Source organism: Glycine max, chromosome 16, assembly GCF_000004515.6.
Source record: "Glycine max cultivar Williams 82 chromosome 16, Glycine_max_v4.0, whole genome shotgun sequence".
NCBI classification, from domain to species: Eukaryota; Viridiplantae; Streptophyta; class Magnoliopsida; order Fabales; family Fabaceae; genus Glycine; species Glycine max.
The window spans coordinates 37,229,806-37,241,389 of NC_038252.2; the positions used below are offsets into that span (position 1 = coordinate 37,229,806).

At 34.5% G+C, this 11,584-nt stretch overlaps 2 protein-coding genes across 3 annotated transcripts; both read left to right on the forward strand.

Annotated features, from left to right (window-relative positions):
* Positions 1-1,206: 1,206 nt before the first annotated feature.
* Positions 1,207-10,892, forward strand: LOC102670055 (CDT1-like protein b). Its single transcript, XM_014768626.3, has 8 exons — positions 1,207-1,299; positions 1,402-1,584; positions 6,475-6,594; positions 6,716-6,941; positions 7,422-8,216; positions 9,233-9,434; positions 9,526-9,616; positions 10,692-10,892. Exons 2-8 carry the CDS (start codon positions 1,421-1,423, stop codon positions 10,753-10,755), a joined length of 1,662 nt encoding a protein of 553 aa, XP_014624112.1. The 5' UTR covers positions 1,207-1,299; positions 1,402-1,420; the 3' UTR covers positions 10,756-10,892.
* Positions 1,528-5,981, forward strand: LOC102669654 (uncharacterized). Of its 2 annotated transcripts, XM_006599616.4 has the most exons (3): positions 2,216-2,394; positions 3,221-3,298; positions 3,541-5,981. In XM_006599616.4, exons 1-3 carry the CDS (start codon positions 2,293-2,295, stop codon positions 5,653-5,655), a joined length of 2,295 nt encoding a protein of 764 aa, XP_006599679.1. In that variant the 5' UTR covers positions 2,216-2,292; the 3' UTR covers positions 5,656-5,981. The 2 variants fall into 2 exon arrangements, with proteins under 2 accessions (XP_006599682.1, XP_006599679.1); XM_006599619.4 differs by lacking the exon at positions 3,221-3,298 and having other exon boundaries at positions 1,528-2,394.
* Positions 10,893-11,584: the final 692 nt, after the last annotated feature.

Here is an 11,584-nt window from a genome sequence, read left to right on the forward strand (position 1 = left end):
CACCTAACACTAAATGATACATGAAGAGGAAAAACAAAGGAACAAAGGATATATAGCTAGCAGAAAATATAATTATGATATATAATTGTGAAGAAAAAGATAGGAATAATAATAATCATTGTTGATGAAATAGTTGATGTTTTTTTTTTTTATATGCTGCATTGAGGGACCTGTCATGAATTGCTGCTGCTATTTTTAATATTTGCAGGGTACAAACGGAGCAAGAAGCGCAGGACAAAGGGTCTGGTGTCAAAGAAATTTATATTATATTTATGTACTCGGTTGTGGGATATATAGAAATGTTATACAGATGCATGTTTGATTTTCTCTCAACACCGTTATATACAGGTAGTGTGAATATATATATATATATATATATATATATATATATATATATATATATATATAGGTTATACACGTTGGGATTCTCTCAACATTTTTTTTATTTTATTAAATTTATTGTTTTAAATAAAATTAAGATTATTGTTTTATTTTTTAACCGCAAGATATGTTCTATTATATTGTTAAAATATTTTAAACATACAATCAAGTTCATGTATATACCATATATACTACTCTAGCACATTAAGCAAATGCTATCTTAATTAATCTTTATGTAGACCTACACATGTTTTTTCTTTTAGAATATAGACCTACATATGGTTCAATCTTTATTTTAATTTACTTAATTTGGTCACTTACCAAACCTATACAATTGTTATTCAATTTAATCTGGTTACTATGCATAAACGAACTTGCACGCACGTACGCTGAAATGGAAACTGCATTTACTGTTGAATAAATGGTAAACAAATTAGATTGGTCCCTCTTGATATTCGTCAAAGAGAAATATTAATCGAAACCAACATGTGTACGAAAAGAACATGATATAAGATTTTCGTCAAAATTAAGCTTCATTTTATTTCTTTTTTTACAGCAATTTTATTTCTTTTATAACTTGATAGTCTATATATCTAATGACTTAGATACTTCAGTGGATGCAAAATTCGTGCCAAATTTTTTCACACTACTTAGCACATATCGAATTAAAAAAGTTTTTTAATTCTATATAATATTTAAACTTTATATAAATTGCAAATATAACACAATTTTTAATTTAAAATTTAAATAAATAATAAAAGTAAATAAACTTACTTATCCAGTTACCCTTTACACGGTCAACGGTCATATTTAGTCGTATATAAATAACACACAAAAAAAAAAAAAGATTTTTGAATACACACTTTTCCCTCGCGAGTTTAGCAGAGTGAACTCACCTCACCTAGGGTTTTGCATCAGGTAACCGCTTTTCTTCATCAATTCACCGTTTCCTTCCAATGCAACCACGCTGGAATCTTCTCGAATTCATTCACTGTTTGTTTTTTCTTCAATTCATTACAGCTTTCGCCGCTATAGCAGAATGGAACTAAATGCGTGCGAGGAATTGGCGAAAATTGCTTCGGATTTCAAGTGCGAGAAGGTTCTCAAAACAGTTGATGAATCAATCGTATGCCCCACTCCACAGAAGAACAAGGAACCCTTAACCGTTAAATCCAGAGAGGGACAAACCAACCTTCCTGAAAAGTGCCTGCCCTAATTCTGCTCTTTGCATTTTTTCTTTAAAATTTGGTAGAAATTTTGCTTTTTTAATTTTGTTTTGATCATAATTGGGAATACCTTGACTTGATGGGTTTCAAGGAAAACAATAACATCCTTCAAAGTGATTAATAGGGGAAAGAAAACAGTTTTTTTCATTGAAATTTCCAGTGTTGAAACAATTAGGTGCTCTTTTTCATTCTTAATTGACAATGGAATCCAATTTTGCAATGCGATGAAAAAGAAAAGGAGACAATGGCGTTGTCAATTTTGCACTGCGATGAAGAAGAACTGTCAGATCAAAATTGACAATGGATCTGCCAAGGGCAATGTGGGAAAAATTGAGAGTTCAATGTAAATATTAGTTTTTATGACGTGTCAAGTTTTCAAATGTGGGACATCATAAGTAGCAGTTACAAGTAATTGCAACTGCTGCCACATTTTCGTTTCCTTCCTTTCATGGGTTCAGGTTGTTTTTTTTTTTTTTTTCCTTCTTTCTTCTTCTTCTTCCACAAATTTATTCACCGCAATGCTGAAGGTACTTTTGCATTTTTCTTGTTTTCATTTTTGGTCACTATTTAGGCTCAGTAACGCTCCCATGCAGTTTCCTCAACTTTCAGGCGACCAATTTATAACACAAGATAGAAGCCAAAACAACAATGCTTGCTAGAATTCAAACATCAGAAGCACACTGTGATGGAATTTGAGGAAGCGCATTGCAATTTCCGCGCTATAAGACTCTTGTATAGACTTCTTGAAGATAATAGCCTCTCATTGCAAAATTCAAATTCGAAGGATGTCAGTGCTTTATACTTTTCATTTTCTTATTCTTTTTGTCAAATGATGTGTAGTGTGATTCCATAAGAAAACAAAGATCGAAAAAAAAAATGTTCCCGCAGTATAAAAAAATTCATACTCATTTTTTAACTACCACAAAATTAGGATTTTGACTTCCTGTACAAAAAGACTGATAGATTTTTGTTATAAAAAAGTCATACTTAGAGTGATTTTTAAAGTCTATGAAAATTAAACTCTGATAATATTTACCAAAAGGAAAAATAAGCATCACATTGAAAGGATGCAAATAATGTAATATTTTTAAATAGGTAAAAGTATTTAATAAGGTGTAACTATACTTGGAAGTAGATGAAGCTATTTTCTTAACATGGACATGGCTCATGCAGTTGGAGAAAGATTTTAGTATTCACTACAACCACTGGTCTTCTAATATTAGTGCAGCTTTTTCCAGCAGTCATGTATAGAATTTTTATTTAAGCATACGGATGTAGCATGTAACTCGTTATCAGTTACTGATTCAGACATCTATTTTAATCTCGAGCCTAACACTGATTATTATATTGTATCTTTTAGTACCCCTGGTACTCAATTAATATAATTACTATTTTTGCTGAAAAAAAAAAAAAATACTTGGAAGTAGAGTATTCTCGTTTTGAAATTCAGTTTTGGGAGCTTTGTTCTAGAAGGAATTTTGTTTTGTGATTCTCCTTTGCAATATTGTTGCTGCTGTATTCTATTCTATCAATAGTCTTTATAGCTAGTTAGACAAATCTGAGTGCTACTTGATTGGTAAATCTTGAGATTTATATTTTCTTGTTTGTGGCAGTTGGTTGATAGGGCACGAGCTTTATTGAAATGTTTGCTGGATGTTGCTGTTGAAAGTGTTTTTGAGACTCGTTTAAAGGTGCATATGATTCATCATTTTACAATGAGACCCTTCTTTGTTAGGAGTAAAAAATTGGGGATGAGATCATGATTCTTTTCTTCTATTTTTGACCTGAATGAATGAAAGGAATGATATGCACTTTTACAGCAATGCTTCAAATTCTAGCATCCACTGAACTCAGTCTTATACCAACAACATAAAGAATATGGTTTCTTTTACTTAAGACATCCTTTGAACATGAAAAACGCGTGGCTGTGCAGGATTCAAAGTCTCCAGTGGCAGCCAACATTTCTCAAAGCTCTGTAACATATCCAACCTGCAGTAAAATGACTTCAGTGAAGGAAGAGCAGCCTCAGTTGAAATTACTATCAAAGAAAGAACTGCCAGAGCTGTCGAAGTTTTGCATCTCTGATGATGGAGGAACAAAATGTAACACACTATGCAGCATAGGTGAGGAAAGCAGTGTGATGCAACAGAATTCAGTCAAGGAAACAAATCTACCTAATGACAATGGCATTTTTCCCAACATAGAGAGTAATCTTAACAAGCAACAGCATAATGATGTAAATGCTTTATATGGCGATGGTGAGAACACAGAAGAATCATTACAAATGTTTGATGCAAAAGCTGGTGAGCAAAATGAAGAGAATAATATGTCATTGCAGAGTAGAATTCAAGAAGCTCAAAGTGATTCTAATGCTGCCAAACAGGTTGAACATCCGGATCAAAAGGGTGATTTCTCTGATGATTTGGTTAATGCAATCAAAAGAATTGAGTCCCGGATTTTGGCTTTCCAACTTTGTTCAAATTTAAGTGGTTCCACTAAGAACAGTGCAGGTCTTCATACTACACATGAGGCAGCAAATTCAGACTGTCCTGTAATAAAGAGAAACAATGGGGCTTCAGGAAGTCAGATGAATAGTGGAAAGTCCCTCTTGGATGGACGTAGGTTGGTGAATCAGAAGACATGTAATGAAAGTTCTAAGGGTGAAAATTCTATTTCATCAAATGCATTAGTGGAACCCTTTTGTGCTGTAAATGGATCATTGAGTCAGAGTCAGATGGCAAATCAGAATCGTTGGCATCATAATGGTGCAGAATCTGCAAAGAGCATTGATATACCACAGCAGATTGGTACCAAGCAGGCATCGGTAGGAGAGTGGTTGAGAAGTCGGAATAGGATTCAAAATTCAGTACAAAACATAGCTATGATAGATAGAGTTAAGTCACTGAAAAGGTTAGTTAGCGGTGATGCCTATTTTGGGAGTCAAGCTAGTGAGTGTATTCAAGGTTTGAGGGTCCCTTTGAATCAAGATGAGCATACTAAGAAGCACTCTATGTTAGTAAGTAAAACAAACAGGGAAAGTATGGTCCGTTTAAATCCAGTGGCTTGGTCAAAGACTGATCAGAATCGGAAGGAAAAGGGTTCTGAATCTTCCTATGCACAGAAGTTAGCAGGATCAAAGGCCCTTATTTCAGGGAGAGAAAAGCCACCACTTCATCAGATGGTAATGAAGCCAACTCTATTGGACCAGAGATCCAGTGAGATTAAGGTAAGTTCCCATGAACACAGAGACTCTCGAGTTTTGGACAGAAGAATAACTCATAAGACTGGCCATCTTGAACCACGGAAGACAAGGGTTCTACCACAAGATCATAAACTGGAGGAGGCAAACTCAAACTCTGACTCTTTTCGCTTGAGTTCTTGGCAAGGCAGTGCCAATAGTAGTAGTGACTCTGAGGACTACTCTTTGCCAGATGGAACACAGTATCCCTCATCCGCAATGATGGTGGATTCAGCATATGAGGGAAGTTCAGAAGAGAGCAACAACTCATATCTCAAGAAGGAAGGTGGTACTTCTCGTAGATTTGGCAGTTTCAAACCATATAGACATCACCGCGAAAGAAATCCTAAGGAAACAGTTGGAAGACTAAGGAGGCTGAAAAATAAGTTAGGACTAATCTTTCACCACCACCACCACCATCACCATTACCATCATCATGATGATGATGTTCATGGTCATAGACATACTATGTGGAATCAGTTGCAGAATGTCTTCCACCATAAAGTCAAGCATGGGGTGACAACAAATAAAGTAGACAAGACAAGGAGAGGGGCTGTTGCAAGAGTGTTGCCTCAGAGAAACCATGTCGGGCAGTTTCATAGACTTGCGGAAGGGGTCCTGAGACACATCCGGCATTCAAAGAAACCAAATCCTTTCAAGCTTGATGGGATGAAACAGTTAAGGAATGGACATTCTCAGAAGAAGCTGCGTTGGTGGCAAAACCTTCGACCGCACCGGAGAGTGAGGCTGAAAAAGAAAGGCCGAGTTAAAATGGGGTTTATGAGCCAAAAATCACTAAAGAACTATTGAGTTTGGGTGCACGTTGGAATTTCTCACCTTGCATCTACCTTCTTCTGGCTCATGGTATTCAAGCTCCTATCAGATATGCAGAAGAGGTATATCCTCTGATTTTTCTTCAATTTTGGCTCTGTCGAATGGACGCTTGTGATGCTTGAAATTCAATAGATATGGACCTGGTGATGCAGGATTTTGTTAGTGACTGCATGGTGATTCTGCATTTTGTAAGTGCTTTGTGATCCTGGATTTTACTAATATGTGCAATGCACCATAATACTGGATATACTTGTATTTTTTAGAACTCAGCACTATAGCAGAGTCCTTGCCTTCTTTGTTTATTTGAAATTTTCGTTTCTCAACTAAAGGTTTTGGGGTACTATTAGAACCTGGCATTAGATATTAACTTAGCTTTCCACAGAGACAGATCAAATATTTGAAGTTGCTTTCATGTTTCTCTTAACCAGCGTTGAGTGTTGCATATTTTACTTAATATCCTAAAATCTCGTTTTAGGTAGCATATCAACTTCACCTTTGGTCTAGACCACTCCTTCGGAGTTCATTTAAAGTTGGTAACAGGATCTCTCTTGATAATTTATACTCTAGACACCCTTTTTCTCTAACCGGTACAATTATGTTCTAATTTCCCAAGTTGATACCAAATTGTGGTTTGAAAGAACATAAACAATAGTTTAATAGTCTAATGGCACTGCTTAGTACCCTAGTTTCATACGGTGTCAACTCTGACCACCAAGTTGATCATAAATTGTGGTTTGAAATTTTGCTTTTTTAGTTTTTGTAAGTTGAGTTGTATTTTAATTTTCTTTTTTGCAGATACTCTACGCTTGCTGATTTGTTTGGTCACATGAGTTGTTCACTCAGATTGCTGCATCTGTGTAAAAAGACTCCAATTTTTCAAAATGTTTGCCGCCAGGTCGAAGTTCTTTCGAAGAGGTAATTGTTTCTTTTTTTAAAATTCTTTAAATGCCCTAAATTAATTAATGGTTATGAATTGCCATTCTCTTGGAGTTTTTGATTGATGGGTGAGGAATTGAGTTTAGTATTTTGTTTTCAGGAAATTCTCCCATGCCCATCTTGCGCAGATGAAGTATATACTCCCTAAAAGTGTGTGTATTGATAAGGTGCTTGTTCATGATAAGAAAAGCTTGTGTATGGTAACTGATATGAAGATCACCTTGAAATTTGAGGTTGTGAAAGATTGCTCTGGCGAATCTGCTGATCTGGCTCTTCGACGATATTTTAAATCTAAGCTGATTGATTTCTTTGATATGCATCCTGAGGTAGTTTTTTTTCTTAGTTGCTATCCTTGTTAATTTTATTTTCTCTCTCTCTCTCTCTATATATATATATAGAAAACAACAAATTATGCCATGTTGACAATTTAATCTAAATCGTTAGCTGTCGTGTGTTATTAATTTTTAAGTGCTTGCAGTTGTCAGTCCTAACTTTAATGTGAGGATGTTCTGGAATCATTGATTGTGGATCAAGATTACTATTGTGGACATTTAGATTATCTGCATTGTACTCTATGATGAAGACATACTGCGTGGTATCATGTTATCCTCATTTAAAAATGGGTTGATGGTAATATGAGAGGAGCTATCTGAGATTCTGTGGTTAGGCTTACCTTTGTATAACTGCTTTTCCTTGGGTCAGACTCAACTATGCTTTTATTCTTTTAGTTAGCTCGAAAAATTTGAAAGTGTGCTTGATCCAAAAGAACTCATGTTGACAATTATTTTGATTTTGTTGTGAGTTAGGTTGCTGACATTCCAGAGGCCCCACTGCCAGAACCCTTTGGCAAAAAATCTTGTAGATCGAATTGTAAAGATTCACATGTTGAAGAATTTACTGGCCAATCCCCGCATGTAAATTCTTCAACAGAACTTTTTTCAATTTCCAATCAAACCGAAATGTTGCCAGAGCAATTGCAATTGTATCCATCTTTCAGTAGACACTTTTCTAGGAAGAATAATACCGACCAGGCAGAAAAGGCTCAGTGTTTTTTACCCACAAAAACTTCTCCATCATCTCATGCATTTGATTTTCTGGATAATGAAGAAAGTGAAAAAACACTGCAGAAAGAATGTGTACCATTATATGATGATGTGGCTAATCCTATTATGGAAAGAGGGCACCAGAAGGAATCATTTTCTATGTCTTTTGAACCTAGTGTTATTAATACACCAGTACATATGATCCATCCTCCACATTCTGTTACATGCAGTGATTCTGAAAGCCCATATTTGAAAAATATCTCCTGTGCTGCTGATAGTTTTATTGCAGAGACACCTGCCCAGTCAGCACCTGCGAGATTATTGCCCATTTCTGATGTTAAGCTTCAGGACATGCCTACCCAAAAGTCAACATCATCTTATAAGCCAGCAAAAAGAGTGCTTGACTTTTCCCTCATGGAGGACAATGATGGCTTGGGCATTGAAGTGGACAAGTTAGAATCTATCAGAGATCTGCATGAATTTGATAGCTTCCCTGAATCTAGCAGAGGATGTTCTGAGGATTGCAACTCTTTTGGTTCTGTTTCTGCACCTCAGGAGGTATGACATCTCACACATGTTTGAATTTGAGTGATTCTTCATATCATCCTTTTAACAGTCACTAATTATTCCATTTCATATGAAGCAATTTCTTTTCTAATATTGTAATAGTTAATGCTAAACTCTAACTATTTAGGAGGGCACACATGCATGCATACATGAAAAAAGTGGGATAAATGAGATGTTTATGACAACTGGCAAGATAATGATAAAGATAAGGAGTGAGAAATGTTTGAAAGATTGGAACTGTAAACATCAGGATAGTCATTTGAAGATATTAGCTTTTATTCATAAAAAAGTTGTAATCTATATAGTTAATTTATTAAATAGGGTGTTCACAGGGTGTAGGGGTGTACTAATGGCTTGTGGAACAAAGCACCCTCTGAAGTTCTGTTATTAAAAGAGCAAATAAAAAACTTCCACTGGGTTCCTTTTATTTATAATGAAGATGGTTATTAAATTTGGTGATTGCTCCTTCTTTCTCTTTTTGGATTGACAACAGGGGATTTACCAACCACCCATTATTCAACAACAATGAAAAAATTAACATTAGCCTTATCCCACTAGGTGATGCCACCATCTTTTATTCATTTTGCATTCTATTCTCCTCCCTCATGGTGCCATTCAAATCTGTTATGTATTCATGAATCATGATACAAGTGTATGCTTGTGCTGTGCATTTATGATAATTGTTATTTGTTACCATACATTTTGAATTTTTGCCTAATGTTAATAATCAGTGGTTATTATAACCTTGCATATATATAGTTATGTACAGTATCTCTTCTTTTGAGTCTGCCTCCACCCACCCACTTGACTAGCTTTGAGAATCCACACTATTAGTTTTCAGGAAGATCTTTATTGTACTTTTTGCAGCATCTTTTGAGCATGTTCAGCGGTCTTAAAGATTCTTTTTGAAAATGCATGATCAATTTTTCAATTATTTTCTATGTGAATTTTATTTTATTTTTCTTATGAAAGTGTTTTTTTTCTTGTAACTTGGCTTGTCAATGCAGGCAGAAGAGAGCCTTGGTTATGCTTCTGAGAAAATTACCCAAAAGCAAGCTGATTTAGATACACAGCACAAAAAATCTTCACCATTGCTGAATCTGGTTAATGTGATACACTCTATATTTCAATCTGTTCAAAGAATTCCAATCACAAAAGAGGAGCTCCAGCATAAGATACTTATGAACACTTTGGATTTTGTTGAGATTAGTATGTTCTAGCACTATTGTTTACAACATACATGGTTTCTTGTTGATTGTTATCAATAAACTGTAGCCAACTAATATTCTCATTGCTATAGGAGAAGTTGAAGAACAAATTGAGTATCTGGAAAAGTTGGTGCCAGACTGGATCTGCAAGAAATTGGTTGCTACTGGAGATACTGTGTACTGGTGAGTCCCTTTTAGGAATGTTGATCATATCTAAATTAAATATTGTAGGCCATTAAGTTAGAATTAATTTTATTTTGTTGTGTGTGTTGGGGGGCGAGGGTTAACATGAAAGTAGGCAGGTGCTGCTTAGGAAAATGATTAGTTGCAATGTTTGGTATAGATATTAAAATTAAAGAAATGTTGAGCCACTTATGCTTTCATTAATACATCATACGATGTAGTTTTTAGGACTTAGGAAAATGTTAATGGTATGCATTATTTACACTTCAAATTCAAAGGGCTCTTGGGTTAGGGGTCATATTTAGATATAAAACTGTCTTGAGCTACCCATGAACAGCTGCATATGATTTTTATGCTATTTACAAGTTAATAATTTTCAATTTTGTTGCTGTTGGCTTTTAGTCAAAGTAATGGTTAGGATTTGGAACAAGGACATCGTAGGAAGTAGGAAGCATGTCCGGCTGTAGCATGCAGATAATAGGGAAGGGATAATTTAATTGTCCGAGTGTTATGTTGTAACATCATCCTAGACTTGAATTGTTAGCATTGTCAATAGCAATTGAAATCCAATGTGTATATTTATACATCTAACAGCGAAATTCCTGTCTTCACATGATTTCGTTGCACAAAATCATTGAAAATGCTTACTTTCTTTTTTTCAAACATGAAGATGTCTACTTTTTTTATTTGTTATCTGTGCAGTGAATAATTTGCTGTGTCTGCATTGAACATTAACAATAGCATCAGCAAATGCCATGTTAGTCCTGTTACACAAACTAGGCCATGGAGTTTTTTTTTTGTTTTTTAGTCTATCTAATGTTGGTTGAGTATCTATTACATAATTTTTACCTTGTATAAACTGCTTGCTAGCAATTCCATTAGCAAAGAATGGCTTGCTGTAATAACCAGAGTTTATTGGTGGTCCAAATGAATGTGGTATGCATGCAGCCTCCATTATTTTGTTTTTCAGTTCATTATATCTGTTAATGCATGTTCGTCTTATTCTCTTTTAATGAACGGTACGCTATTTATTCTTGGTGTTATTCTGAGTTAAAATCCCCTTGAACATTTGCAGCATCAATAAAGTGTCAGATTTGGACTCAGTACGATCAAGGCTTTCCAGCAACGAGACTGTTTGAGAGAAGGGTTTTTACTGACTGATAATTGAATAGGATACGATTTATAATTCTGTTAATTTTTGCTGCCTTTAATACTTGTAATTAGATGTTGGATTTCTTCATAATTGTTTTTGAATCCCATTTGACCGATGTCGAAAGCTGGTGTTCTACATATTAAATGTAGTAATTTAACGCATCTTTATGCTTTAGTTTTTCCTTTTTTCGCAACTATAAACCACACCTCACGATTTTTTTCCTTCATCTACGTAGTGTGTTAAATTGTTACAGTAGAATGTGCTTAAAGCAAAAATGTATACATGACATTATTACCATAATTGAACAATTTCCCTTAAAAAAAATCTAGTAAATTAAAAAATACAAGGAACAAAATTGAGAAATTAAAATCAGGAGCACCAGAAGCCCAAGCTCACGGAATTGTAGATTTTTTAGCCGTTGAATAAAGAATCGATGGCAAGGATCATTTAAAAAAAATACAGGATTTGAAATTTCATTTTTGAATCTTCTTACTGTAATTATATAATATCTCTACCCAATAAAATCACCCAAAATAGAAAATGTTAATATTATAATAATTCAAATCAATAATATTTTTTCTTAATTAATTATTCAGTTGAAATATAATTTTTATATTTTAGAGAATTAACATTAAAATAATTTGTTATTAATTTAAATTTTCTACTTTACAAAACAATGTTATAAAAATCTTGAATGTGTTTAACTTAGTCATAATGTGAGTCAATAACTCAAAAATAAATTAGTGAATCAATTTAAAACATGTTTTTTCATAGAATCTCTTAAAAGGGGGTGGGGGGGGGGGGGGGGGGCTAGA

Excerpts from the sequence above, each read along its gene's own strand:
- LOC102670055 (XM_014768626.3), top strand. The coding sequence starts at position 1,421 with ATGGAACTAAATGCGTGCGAGGAATTGGCGAAAATTGCTTCGGATTTC. Across the intron at positions 1,585-6,474 it reads CAAACCAACCTTCCTGAAAA|ATACTCTACGCTTGCTGATT; the intron begins GTGCCTGCCCTA and ends TCTTTTTTGCAG. Across the intron at positions 9,435-9,525 it reads TTTGGATTTTGTTGAGATTA|GAGAAGTTGAAGAACAAATT; the intron begins GTATGTTCTAGC and ends TCATTGCTATAG.
- LOC102669654 (XM_006599616.4), top strand. The coding sequence starts at position 2,293 with ATGGAATTTGAGGAAGCGCATTGCAATTTCCGCGCTATAAGACTCTTG. Across the intron at positions 2,395-3,220 it reads AAAATTCAAATTCGAAGGAT|TTGGTTGATAGGGCACGAGC; the intron begins GTCAGTGCTTTA and ends TGTTTGTGGCAG. Across the intron at positions 3,299-3,540 it reads TTTTTGAGACTCGTTTAAAG|GATTCAAAGTCTCCAGTGGC; the intron begins GTGCATATGATT and ends GTGGCTGTGCAG.